General features: G+C 60.3%; 2 protein-coding genes across 2 annotated transcripts in view; one reads left to right on the top strand and one right to left on the bottom strand.

Moving 5' to 3' along the window:
- Positions 1-659: 659 nt before the first annotated feature.
- Positions 660-8243, top strand: P2RX6 (purinergic receptor P2X, ligand gated ion channel, 6). Its single transcript, XM_012659356.1, has 12 exons — positions 660-823; positions 1477-1627; positions 3005-3076; positions 4996-5071; positions 5267-5360; positions 5433-5513; positions 5612-5753; positions 5844-5953; positions 7472-7565; positions 7643-7708; positions 7872-7949; positions 8055-8243. Exons 1-12 carry the CDS (start codon positions 660-662, stop codon positions 8241-8243), a joined length of 1317 nt encoding a protein of 438 aa, XP_012514810.1.
- A 2488-nt stretch (positions 8244-10731) lies between these two features.
- SLC7A4 (solute carrier family 7, member 4) overlaps positions 10732-13106 on the bottom strand; it is a gene marked incomplete at its 5' end in the record, with an annotated part of 6810 nt that continues 4435 nt past the window's right edge. The window contains 4 exons of the mRNA XM_012659359.1: positions 10732-10952; positions 11045-11153; positions 11394-12034; positions 12453-13106. Of these exons, the coding sequence (XP_012514813.1) occupies positions 10777-10952; positions 11045-11153; positions 11394-12034; positions 12453-13106 (1580 nt within the window). The remainder of the gene's footprint in view (positions 10953-11044; positions 11154-11393; positions 12035-12452) is intronic.

The raw sequence follows: 13106 nt of genomic DNA, 5'->3' as shown, positions 1-13106 counted from the left end.
GCGCAGCGGGCCAGAGACAGGGCTGGGCGCCTCGCGGGCGTCTGCGCTTCCTGCTGCTCCGTGAGGGTCCAGCGTGGACCCCGTTTCACGGACGGGAAAACACGCCCGACTCCAGAGCTTGCGCTTTACTCACCGCACTGGGGGGCAGGGAGGGGCAGCTCTGCGGGACGGCCTGGCGAACCTCACGGAGCAACCTCACGGAGCCGGGCCACCCCCTCTCCGGAGCCTGAGTCTCATGCTCTGCGGCTCTCAATTCTCTCGCACGCTCTGGTCTCGGCATACGCTGCTCCCCGCACCAGGAACATCCCTCCCCAGCTTTGCTTGTTGAACTTCAGAGTCAGCCAGGGGTCGCTTCTTCCTGAGGCTTTCCTTGGCCGCTCCTCTGGGCTCTTGGCTGCCCCAGCTGCCCTCTCTGGCACTTGTAACACCTGTCATTCCCCACCCCGCAAGGAAATGAGGCCAGAGGGCGGGAGTGGGCTGCTCCTCTCTGTGTGTCAGGGCCTGGCAGAGCAATCTGGAGAGGATGGCAGGGGGCAGCTGGGGTTTGGGACTGAGAGCCGGAGGTGGAGGCTGGATCATACCCAAGTGGAAGTGTCCCTTTAACGGTGGCGCCTGCTTTGCCTCCTGTTCAGCTGTGGCTGCAGCTGCTGTGCTGACTCATGTGCCCGCAGCCAGCAGCAGCTGGCAGCATGGGCTCCTCAGGGGCCGCAGCAGGCTGGGGGCTTCTGGATTACAAGACGGAGAAATATGTGATAACCAGGAATTGGCGGGTGGGCGCCCTGCAGAGGCTGCTGCAGCTTGGGATTGTGGCCTATGTGGTGGGGTAAGAGAGAAGAGCTCTTGGCTGGGCTGCTCGGTGGGGGATCAGTGTTGGTCCTGGTGGGCTGGGGGTTGAGGCTTGTTGGGGGCTGGGCTGGTGGGGAGGGGCAGGTTGGAATGGGGCGGGGGGGTGGGGAGGCAATACAAGCACAAACTGTGTGCTTGAGTCCGATGTGCACACCCTTTCCAGGGCCTTGTCCCCAGCCCCATGCTGGGCTCTGGGCACAGTGCGGGATCATCCCCCTCCTCATCCCCCTCTTGCGGAGGAGGTGCCCTGCTGGGCAGGAGGTAGTCCTTGACATTTGTGAGAGCTGGGATGCTAAGGCCCCCCAGAGAGACCACCACTTTTAGCTGGGGGTCAGCGGAGTCTGTAAGGAGGGAGCTGGGTCTAGTGAGGCTGGGGTGTTGGCTGGTGAACATGGTGGTTGTGGGCTTCTCCAGTTCTGAGGGCACTGGCTCTCTGATGCATGGCTGGAGCTCCAGGCCTGTTCCAGGGGTTTGGGGTGGGAACTGAGGCTGGAGAGGAGGCTGGGCCCTTGACGCTGGGCTGGGAGCCTCTAGGGTGTATGGGGAGATTGCTGAGCATATAGGGCCCAGCTCCGACCCTGCTCACTGCGTGCTGGGGACACACCACACTGCCCATCACCCTCTCTCCAGGTGGGCTCTCTTCGCCAAAAAAGGCTACCAGGAGCGGGACCTGGACCCCCAGATTTCCGTCATTACCAAACTCAAAGGGGTCTCTGTGACACAGATCAAGGAGCTTGGGAACCGGCTGTGGGATGTGGCCGACTACGTGAAGCCACCACAGGTGGGGATCCTGGGCTGCTGCCCGGAGCACGAGTCCTTCATCTGCTGTCAGCTTCAGCACCACCCTTGCAGCAAGTGTGTGAAGAGAGAGACACGTGATGCCAGAGGGTGGCTGGAGGGGCTCAGGAAGGGCCTCAGGGAAGAGCAGTACCTGGACAGGGCTTTCGGGATGTGTAGGAGGTTTCCAAGTGGACGAGGGGATGGGCTGGCCCGCCGGAGGAACTGTGTTTACAAAGGCTTCATCCAGAAAAGAGTGGGGTATCTGGGACCCAAGGCTTGAACTTAAAGGTAGGGTGAGAGGGGTGTGGGTGGGCCTGGGCCTGGAGCTTCCTGAATCACCCCTCCCTGCCTGGGCTGCCATGTCAGGCACTCCTCCTCTGGCCTCTCAGGCTGCTTCCCTCTCCTTCCACCAGCTCATCTGCAGCTTCAATTTCCACCTCTGTTCCGCTCATGCCCAGATTGTATCCCCCGTGACTTCCTGCTCTCAGCACAGCAGCCTCCCAGGTGAACGCACACTGTGCCTAAAGAGAACTCATTTTCCTCTCCCGGCATGGCCTCTCTTCATCCAGCGTAGGGCTGTGACATTCACGAGTGCCAAAGCTGGACCTGGGACTCAGCCTCCACACCTTCCCATCCCCCCCAACGTTTTTCACTGCTGCGCAAGCCATGCCTAGATGAGGCTGTGGTCTCCTAGTGGGCCCTTTGACACGCCTCCTGCCCACTCCCTGCCGCTAGGTGGCACACCATGCAGCAGCCAAGCTGAGCTTGTACACTTGACACCATCAGAGCCTGCAGCCTCTGCTTTCTACCCTTGGAAGGCTCCCAAGGCCACCAATCCCTCCATATCCTAACTGCTGCCACGCCTACTGCCCTTTGCCCAGCCCTCGACTTCCCTTCCTGAGCGTGAATTCCTCAAGTGCCCAGGAAACTACCCTTCTGAACTGCTGGCCACCCTTTGGCCCCAGGCAGAGCTTACCATCTGCTTCCCTGGCCCCTGCATTGCCAGCGCTGCTGTGCATGGAGTGAGGCATCCACCTCCCCTCCAGCCTGGGCAGGCGCCCATCCCAACTCACCTGTGGATCTTCAGTGCCTAGAAGCAGGAGGCTGTTGGAAATTCTGATCGAATGAGAGTGAACATGAGAAAGAAACCGTCACAGAGAGGAGGATATGGGCATGAGGCTCCCCAGGCTCAGAAATGGCCGGAAACCCAGCCAGCCTGCCGTCTCTGCTTCAATCTGCCTTGCTGGAGGCATTTCCCTGGGCGATGGGGTTGGCGACTAGATGAGGCCAAGACTCCTTCCCTCCCAAACCAGCTGCCAGTTCTGGCCTTTCCAGTTGGGGGAGCCAAGCAGGCACCAACTCGAGACTTGCCTCCTAGGGAGAGAACGTGTTCTTCTTGGTGACCAATTTCCTCGTGACGCCAACCCAAATTCAGGGCAGATGCCCAGAGGTAAGGTTGCCCAGGATTCACCACGCATGTTTCCCTCTCTCCTTCCCAGGTGGCTGAAGGCTCAGTCTGTGCTTACTGTATCCCAGGCACTGGGCTAAACCTTTTTATGATCATTTCATTTAGTCTTCACATATGCCCAGCCTGGTAGGAATTACCATGGTCCCCATTTAAGATGAACAGGCTGAGGCTCAGCGAGGTTGAGTCAATTGCTCAAGTCCTCCCAGCCTGTGGGTGACAGGACTTGGACCTCTGAGATGCAACAGTGCCCATGAGGTGCCCAGGCCCCTCTGCATCCTGATCATACTCCTGGGTACTCTCCAGGTTGTTCATGTGACACCAAGAGCTGGGCACATGTTCAGGTGGGCTCTGATAGCAAGAGCTAAGCTGGAATATCACTTCTCCTTCTCTGTGCCCACTCTCTATTAATATGTCCTGAGGTAGCTTCCATTAGGCTTATGATTTCAGAGTATTTTTCACTACAACTGTGGTCAAGCAAGGATCCCTCACCCTGTTTTGTTCATTTCTCATCCAGAAGTGCAGATTCTTCCCCCAAATCTTACCTTTTCCTCTTGCCTGGGGTTGTCTTCAGGGATCCGGCATCTGTCACAGAGCACACTCATTCTCCCCAGCTTTGGACCCAGGACACAGCCCTGGAAGTCTACCTCCACATTGACATTAATCAAATTCAACATTTAATTGCTTGCTGGCTAGGGGTCACTGTGCACACACCTGTCCCCTGAGCCCTGGTGGTTTGGCTTACCACAGTCGTTGGGGACGTCATGTGTCTGTGGTTGGCCCCTATCCACACAGGAGGTAAGGCACAGAGGATGTGCTCACACTTGGCAAACCCACATGCTGTCTCTTCCTTTCTAAATGCTCATAAATGTCTATTTAGTGTTCAGTTTATAGACTGTTCTGGAATTTTGCTGGGGCCACGGGTCTGTGTTTTCTGGAATCCGTGTGATTCCTTTTTGCCCGTGTCTGGACTTCTGCATCTTCCTATGAAAGGGAAGATCCGACAGCCTGGCTCCCTGAGAACAACCAGAGTTCCTGCCAGCTCCTCTTGGGAACCTGGTCACTTGGTCCCTCCCACTCTCCTACACATTGGGACGGACCACATGGGCTACCTGGGGAGGTGGAAGTGGGGGCCCCATTTAGTGGTCACCATGGGGTCTGGATGTAGGAGACAGTGGCCCAGCTGGGTGGAGGAGAGGGGCAGACTCAGGACACAGGTAGGGACAACTTCGTTCTGTCCTCTGCCCACGCATCACAGCCCCCCAAAGTCCCACCCTCTCATTTTGGCGTCTCAGAGGCCCTCAGCCTTTTCTGCCACTCTGGTGCTGTGTTCCAAGCTAAGTCGCCTTGGCAGTGGCGTCCATCCTCCACCCGGGCAGGACAGTGTCTGTGAGAGTGCCCGATGCTCCAGGTTGCCTTCCCCTCCTGGCAGGTCCCCATAACTGTGACTCTGCCCCAGCATTAGCATCTCTGACTTATGGAAGAGCAAGCACGAAAAGAGTAGCTGGGAGTCTCTCAGCAAGTGCGTGGCGTCCTGCTTCCCTACCCAGCCCGCGACTGCAAGGTCTGGTGCTGTGTCAGACGACTGCACCCCCACCTGGTACACGAGCGCCAAGAGCTTAGTCTGCCCAAGGTCCCTTCCCCTTCCCTGTTCTGTTGTCCAAATTGGACCAGAGGGGCTGGACCTCAAAGAATCAACTTCTCTGCACCCCAGGGTGGAACTTTCTGGAGGGAAGGGGTCCCACTTTGTCTTTGGAAGATGGCACCACCTGCGCCCCGTCCCTCACCTCCTGCTGTTGGCACCCTCCAGTCTTACTGTGTGGCCGCAAACTCAGGGTAGCCTGGTTGGTGGGGGTAAAGTGGGGAGGATTGTGTGTCGGTGACTGCCCTCTCGCCCTCCTCAGCACCCCTCCGTGCCACTGGCTAACTGCTGGACCGACGAAGACTGCACCGAAGGGCAGACAGGCACGCACAGCCACGGTAACTGTGGGCTCTGTCTTCTAGGGCCTCCACCAGAGTGGGGGGCCAGCCTGGGACTCTGGGCAGATCCTGAGTGCAGCCCCGCTGTGCCTGTGTCCCTGCATCTCTCTGTTCTGCCAGCAACCCCTGGCCATGCCTTCCCCAGGCCCTGCAGAGATCTGAGGGCCTGGAATTCACTCATCTTGTGTCTTCAAGGCATACAAACAGGCCGGTGTGTGGTGTTCAACGGGACCCACAAGACCTGTGAGATCCGGAGTTGGTGCCCAGTGGAGAGCAGTGCTGTGCCCACGTAAGTGTCCCCTCCGCCCCCAGAGCAGGGCCCTAGGCCTGGCAGGGGCCCTTACCTCCCCTCCACCCCCAGGAGGCCCCTGCTGATCCATGCTCAGAACTTCACGCTGTTCATCAAAAACACTGTCACCTTCAGCAAGTTCAACTTCTCCAAGTAAGCAAGGGCAGGTCCCGGCTGGCCCCAGACCCTCCTGTCCCCTTTCCCAGACCGTCCTGTCCCCTGCCTCGTCTGACACCCCCAGCCCCTCCCAGGTCCAATGCCTTGGAGACCTGGGACCCCACCTACTTCAAGCACTGCCGCTACGATCCACACTCCAGCCCCTACTGCCCTGTGTTCCGCATTGAGGACCTTGTGGCCGAGGCTGGAGGGGACTTTGAGGACCTGGCATTGCTGGTAGGTTCTGGGGTGGGCAGGCTTCCCGGAGGGCTCTGGGAGAGGGTCCTGGCCCCAGCTGCTGGTGCAGCAGTGATATGCTGTGTGCAGGGCGGCTCTGTAGGCATCAGTGTTCACTGGGATTGTGACCTGGACACCGGGGACTCTGACTGCCGGCCCCACTACTCCTTCCAGCTGCAGGAGAGGAGCTACAACTTCAGGTGTGGCTCCCACTGTCCCCAGTGCCCGGCTGCTGCACCTAGGCCAGCATGCCCCTCCACCCGTCCCCCCGGCAGCCAGCAGAGACCACACCTGGGCCCAGCCCTCGGCACACCCCACTGTGTACGCAAGGGGGGTTCCCAGAGGCAGGAAGGATGTTCTCAGCCCTGCATCCTCCCCACTTCAGCTATGAGCCCCCCACCCCGGCTGTCGCCACCCCCACCTGCCTCTCCTCCACTACCCCCTGCCTCCACCATCAGCCCTCCATAGCATGGGGGTCTTTCGTTTTTACCTTCCCCTCAGGTTTTACTGAAACAATTTAAAATTCCAAAAGAAAAGTTCAAAGGTTAGTACCGTGAACACCTATATACCCTTCAGCTGGTTCACCAGTTTTTTATTTCACCGTTTGGCCAGGTTTGCTTTCTCTCTCCCTGTCTGGAGTGAGCTGGATATATTTAGGTAGTTTCCTAATGGAACTGTTTGAAAGTAGGTGCCAGACACGCGGACACTCACCCTTCTCAACACTGTCCCAAGAACAAGGCCTTTCCCGATGTGCTGCCGTCCTGCTGTCACCCGCGAGAAACTGGCCGTGGGCAGAATAAATCTAACACTCGCATTTCCCCAGCTGTGCCGGGAATGGCGAAATCTTTGTATTTTCCAATCCAGGACGCACTCGAGGATTTTTTTTTTTTTTTTAGCAAGCATTTTAAAAGGTTTAATTTAAAAAAGAAAAAACCTGGTTCCTTAAAGGACAACCTGGCAATTCCCAGCCCCAGCCCGGCCACGCCAGCCCTGCGCTGTCCAGAGATTGCCCACGAGGCCACCGGGTTCCAGTGCCCCCCGGAGCCCCCGGGCTCGGCGCCGCTCACCTCTCGCAGACCCTCCCACAGACACGCGAGGTGGTCCCCTGCCCTGCCACCCGACGGCCACCTGCGTGACTGGAACCTGAGATTCTCACCTGGTGCCCGCACCTCTTCCCGGTCCACAGGCAGCCCCGCCAAAATTCCAACTGCACTCAGATATCAAACTGCATTTATTGTCATGTCTTTGAGTCTTCTAAGCAGACCCCTGGATCTGTCTGGCTTCCCCAACCTCCCCAGAGCCTGGAGACCATGTGGGGCTGGCTCCTGCCTGTGTCCTGTCCCCCGCGCCCCCTGCCCCCATGCCGGCAAACCACCTGTCTGCATACCCTTCCAGTGTCTCCCCCCCAGGAAGCCTGCCCAGTTCCCAGGGGACGATGAGCTCCCACCTCTGGGTTCTCACAGGCTTCGGTCTGCCCTCTCCTTCTCCCCTCAATCCCCTACTGTGGTGTCTCTTAGGGATCCTTCTGTCCCCTGTCCCCTCAGCAGGCAGTGAGCGTCTGAGAGGCAGGTCTCAGCTTCCTTTCCTTGTTTTCTCAGCAATGACAAAGAGCCCAGACCCAGGACTCAGGTTTGGGCTGGGGGTTTACAGAGTCAGTAGACCAGCCCAGCCTGGGGGTGGGCAAAGCAGGCCACCAAAGCCCTCTCTCCTGCTCCCAGGACGGCCACGCACTGGTGGGAGGACCCGGGCGTGGAGGCCCGGAGCCTGCTCAAACTCTACGGGATCCGCTTCGACATCCTCGTCACTGGGCAGGTAGGGGTCTGGCCGGGGGCGGGAGGGGCATGGGGCAGGACACGTGGCCTGAGAGGCTCAGCCGAGGTCTCTCCCAGGCAGGGAAGTTCGGGCTCATCCCCACGGCCATCACTCTGGGCACCGGCGCAGCTTGGCTGGGCGTGGTGAGTCAGCATTGTGGGCTCCCTCCAGCTTCGAGCGCCAGCCTGGGTCCCCTGCCCTCCACGCATACCTCAGCACCCTGCACTTGGAGGGTCAAGGTGAAGGCTGGGAGGTGGCTGGAGGCAGGTTGGGGGCTGGGACATGGATTGGCCCTGCTTCTCCCAGGTCACCTTCCTCTGTGACCTGCTACTGTTGTACGTGGATAGAGAAGCCCATTTCTACTGGAGGACAAAGTATGAGGAGGTGAGCTGCGGGCCCTTGAGCTGAGGCCACTCTGCCTGGGCACTGGGTTCTGCCACACTTTGGGGGATGCTGGCCCGATCCCTGACCTGCTGTCCTTGTCTGCAGGCAAAGGCCCCGAAGGCAACTGCCAACTCTCTGTGGTGCGAGCTGGCTTTCACATCCCAAGCCCGGCTGCCCAAGTGCCTTAGACAGGGCTCAGGACCTGCCCCCATGGCCACTGCTGCTGGGAGTCAGACACTGACGCTGGGGTGGCCCTGTCCAGGCTCTGGCACCCACTTGCCGGCCCGTTCCTGAGGCTGGTAGCTGTTCCCTGCTGGTTGGTGGTGGGGGGCTGGGAAGGGTGGGGGCTCTGCCTTTGGGATCTCAAGAATAAAGCTTCACCAGGACTGGGGTTGCGGGGTTGGGGAGAGAAGGCCACCCTCAAATTCCCAGGCAGAGTCCCTCCCCTGACTCCAGCTTTGGCAGGGCACTGCCGAGAGCCACACAAGCCAGTTTGTTTAGAGCCCTGCAGTGGAACTTGAGCCGTGGAGGCTGGGAGAGCCCGGGGCCCCACGGCAGGGCGCTAACCAGTGGGGCTCCTGCTGCGGCTGTCCGGAGTCTCTCTCCCAGGCTTTCCCCAGTGTTCCTCGCACAGGTCCGCCCACACACAGCTGTCAGCACAGACCCTCCTCCCCCTGCCTGCACCCTGTCACAGGTAGAGGCCCCACCCTTCCAGCTGCCCTGCACTGGGGTCTGTGAGGCTGGAGCCACGGGCAAGGCAGAAAGAGCCCGTGTGTGGTAGGTGGGGATTGTCTCTGCTGCTCTGGCACTGGCTTGACCAAGGCAGGTCCTCATCCATGGAATGCGGGTGGGGTGGGCAGCTCATCCAGCCCCTAGAACCCCAGGCAAGGGCACAGGCACCTCTTGGGCCCACACCTGCTCAGGTAATGTGCTCCAGCCACTCTCCAGCAGCCCTCTGACTGCGAAGGGCTGGGATGGGGAGGAGAGGGTGGTGGGGCTGGGTTGGTGGCCCCTGGGTCCTTCAGGACCCTCTGTATCCCTCCTTGGTTACCCCCAGCCCAGCCACCTAGAACCTGCTCCCCAGGCTTCCTGGGAGTCTGGGGGTGGGGAGGCTGCACATCTGCAATTCACTGCAGCCCAAGCCACACCTAGGAACCTGTCTGGGCAGCTACATGTGGGAGGTCCTGACCCTGTCCCCAGGCAAGATGGCTGGAAGGAATGTCCCTAAACAAGGACACTGAGGACTCCAGCAGGCTGGCCGGGATTTGCTTCTGGAATCCTCCTGAGGGAGCCTGAGTCCTGCCCATGCCCCAGGGTCCTTGGTCAAGAGGGGTTGCAGGAGCCAGGCCCTCTCTTGGTCCCAAGGTGGGGCAGGGTCACCCACCCCTGGGAGGCGAGGGGATGCTTTCAATCATGGGTACCTGGTGGTCAGGATGTGCTGGGGAGGGCCAGGGTTGGGGCTGAGGCTGCGCTGGCATCTGGAATCATCTGGCACTGGAGACTCAGCAAACCTTTTGGGGTCCCTCCTGCCTCTCAGTCCCCAAAGCCATGTCCTTGGGGAGGTGGGCTCTGAAGGGCTAGGGTGGGAGACGATGGCCTATGAGTCCTGGTTGTCCACAATGGGTCCCATGTACCTGGTTGTCCTTGGGGCCTAGAGAAAGCTGATGTCACAGCTGGAGAAGTCAAGTAAAGGCAGCAAAACCAGCGGCTTCTTGGGTAGTCTTTACAAGCAGGAACGGGAAGGGGGAGGCATCTGTGATGGACACAGCACAGCCTTCGGAGACCAGTGGGGTGGTATAGGGCAGGCCTTGGGCTTTCCTGGCCACCAGCTCCAGGTGGGCTGGAGCAGGCCCAGCACTCGTGCACCCACACAGGAGCGTGAGCACCACATGGGTGTGCGGCATCTCAGCCTTTATCTCACAGCCCTTAAAGAGAGGGAAGCCAGAGAGTGAGCTGTGGCAGCCAGAGAGCCAAGGCTCGAGCCTGAGCTTGGAAACAGCTGTGGCTTCCACCCCTAGGGTGGTCTGCGCAGGCCATGTGGGTGCATGTCTGGGGGGGGTGTGCGTGCCTGTGTACCAGTGTGTATCTATAGTCCCAGGCAGGCCTTGGGCACCTGCCATACTCTTGGGGAGCCCTGGGAAACTGAGCAGAACCTGGACCCCCACTGCCATTTCTAGGCAGCCTTGTCGTTGCCCAGGCTCTGTGACCCAGATCTGCCCCAGAAGCAGACACGGGGGGAGCGTGACCTCACTCCTGCCATGGGCCCCCTCTCACCTGGGGTGTGTAGGGGTGTGCAGCACTCCTCGGAGCTGGGCAGGGGGCACTGGCCTGAGTGGAGGACACCTGGACCCAGGCCTGGCCATGTCCCTGACTGAGGGTGGTCTGAGGGCTGGTGCCTCCCCTTTGCAGAGTCTTGGGGTCTCTGATGTGGACTGGGGACAACTGCACTTGGAGACAAGTTCCTAGGGGCAGATGAGGATTCAGTGCCACAAAGAATGCCACAGTGGACACGGCAGCAGGCCACATGGCTGGCTGAGCCATTATTATTGTGGATGCCTGGGGCTGGGGCCTCCCCGCCTGCCCCACCTCACCTGCCCAGGTAGTCAGAGTTGGTCAGAAGCAGGAAGGCACAGGGCTGAGTCCGCCGCACTGGCGCGGGTCAAGGCTCCCTCCTGACGACCTGAGGTCAGCACCTGAGCTAAGTCCTAAGGTCCTGAGTCCTCCAGACTGAGCAAGCAAACCCAAGCTGCCCTGGATAGAAGGGGCTCCTGGCCCCTCGCAGCTCCCGAGGAGGTAGGGGAGGGCAGGGCAAGTGAGGGCTGGCTGGCTACTCCGTGGGGGCGGGTGCCGGGACTGGCGCCTGGCTGGGAGGCTGCACGGCCTGCACTGTCTCCTCCAGGCTGCCGCTGGGGAACACCACGTATTGCGTGGCGGTTGGCCCCGGGGCCTCCTGCTGGTTCTGCTTGCTGTGCCGGATGCCGTAGCCAAAATACACAGCGAGTCCTGCAGGGTGGGAGGGCATGAGCCTGAGGGGGTCCCAGCCCTCTCTGCCCTCCTCCTGCCCCACTTGGGGTCCCAGCCCGGTCCCCACTCACCAATTAGCAGCCAGATGCAGAAACGCACCCAGGTCAGGTAGCTGAGCTTCAGCATGAGGCAGATGTTGAGCAAGATGCTGAGGGCTGGAGTCAAGGGCACCATGGGGATCTGAGGGGGCAGGGTGGGGCTGGGTGGGCTGCAGGAGACACCCGCCAGCCCCGGGCCTGATTTCACATGAGCCACAGCACCCTTCTCCTTTTCTGGAAGTTTTGGAGACATGTGCTCGCTCGCCATGCCCACAGCGGGGTGGGAGGGATGTACTGGCCTCCCCAGCCCGTGGGCCCTTCTTCATTCTCGGGTGGCAGAGGAGGAAGGGGCGAGGGGAGCCTGCTGGGCTGGGGGAGGTACCTGAAACACGTCCTGCCGGTGCTGTTGCTGGTGAGCCCCCAGGATGAGGAGGCTGAGCAGGAACATGGCACTGCTGAGCAGGAGCAGCAGGATATAGCCCCACCGTGGGAGGTGCAGGGCCGAGTTCCCGAAGATCAGCACGCAGGCCAGGGCGACAGCTGAGACCACCAGGATGCTGAATGCCCAAGACACGGCTGCTCCAGGGCTGCACCCACTCAGGAAGCTCAGGTAGCGCCTCAGGGCAGGTCGCAGCTGCCCAGGCTCGGGGACTGACACCTGCTCAGTGCCCACCAGCTGTAGGTGGTCTGAGAAGGAGCTGTACTCCTTGGACAGGGGGCCAGGGCTGGCGGGGCCTGGGGAGCTGGATGGAGAAGCCTTCTGGAAGCGCAGCACAATGATGCTGGCGGCCACGAAGGTGTAGGCCAGCAGTGTGCCCATGGACAGGAACTGGACCAGCGCCTCGAGGTCCAGCAGCAGTGCCAGGACGGCCATGAGGCTCCCGAACACCAGGATGCCGATCACAGGCACCTGCGTCCGGGGGTGCACCTGGGCAAACACCTGGAAGAAGAGCCCGTCGACAGCCATGGCATAGACGACACGTGGCAGGGAGAAGAGGTTGCTGAGGAGCACGGTGTTCATGGCTGTAGCAGAGGGTCGGGAATGGTCAGCACGGTGGACAAGCCTCTGCTGGGGGCCAGGGCAGGGGTGGTCCCTTGGGAACATGGGTGTGAGTTCGGAGCATGAGTGTGTGGGGGTGCTAGACTGGTTGTCAGCCCCCCACCCTAAAAATGGGACACTCCAGTTTAGGTCAGAAGCCCTTCAGAGAATCTGATAAGAGCTGAGTCCTTCGATTCAGGAAATAACCTATCAACACATGACCAGAACTAGCATTCTATGCTCAATTTTGGGGGATGTCCCTCCCAATAAACCTGGGCAGAGAGTTTCTAATAATGAGCGCTTTCCTGGGCCCACTATGCAACTAGTAAAACTGAGGTACAGATGGGAGTGTGCTCCCAGAAAGCTCTGTTCCCTGCTGCCCTGCCCGGAAGGGCCTCTTACCACAGATGGAGCCGGTGGCCACGATGAAGCCAGCCCAGCTGTAGCCCCGCCGGTAGAAGGCATCGGCGAGCGCCGAGTCAGGCTCCAGGCTGTACCAGGGCACCATGAGGGTTAGCACGGTGGAGACAAGGATGTACGCACTTGCAGCCAGGCTAAGCGCGATGGCAATGGCCACGGGCACGGCCCGCCTCGGGTTCTGAGCCTCCTCGCTGGAGGCGGCAATGACGTCAAAGCCCACAAAAGCAAAAAAGCAGGAGGCGGTGCCGGCCATGACACCAGAGAAGCCGAAGGGCGCAAAGCCCCCCTCACGGGCGCTCCAGTTGTGGGGTTGGGCCAGGGTGAAGCCCAGAATGATGATAAAGAGGATGACGAGCAGGCTGATGGCAGAGAAGGTGTGGTTGAGCCAGGAGGAGACGCGAGCTCCGCAGGAGACAAAGGCAGAGGCCAGAAGGAGGATGCCAGCGGCCAGGAAGTCTGGGTAGTGGCCCAGGATGGGCACCTGCCAGACACCCACGTGGATCTGAGTGAAGCTGCGGATGCTGTGGCCGAAGATGGAATCCAGGTAGCCGCTCCAGGCTCGGGCCACGGCAGCACCACCAATCAGGTATTCGAGGAGCACGTTCCAGCCGACGAGGAAGGCCCACAGCTCGCCCA

Source organism: Propithecus coquereli, unplaced genomic scaffold, assembly GCF_000956105.1.
Source record: "Propithecus coquereli isolate 6110/MARCELLA unplaced genomic scaffold, Pcoq_1.0 Scaffold606, whole genome shotgun sequence".
NCBI lineage: Eukaryota > Metazoa > Chordata > Mammalia > Primates > Indriidae > Propithecus > Propithecus coquereli.
The sequence above is the reverse complement of the archived record's forward strand: the minus strand, read 5'-3'. Positions and strand labels throughout refer to the sequence as shown.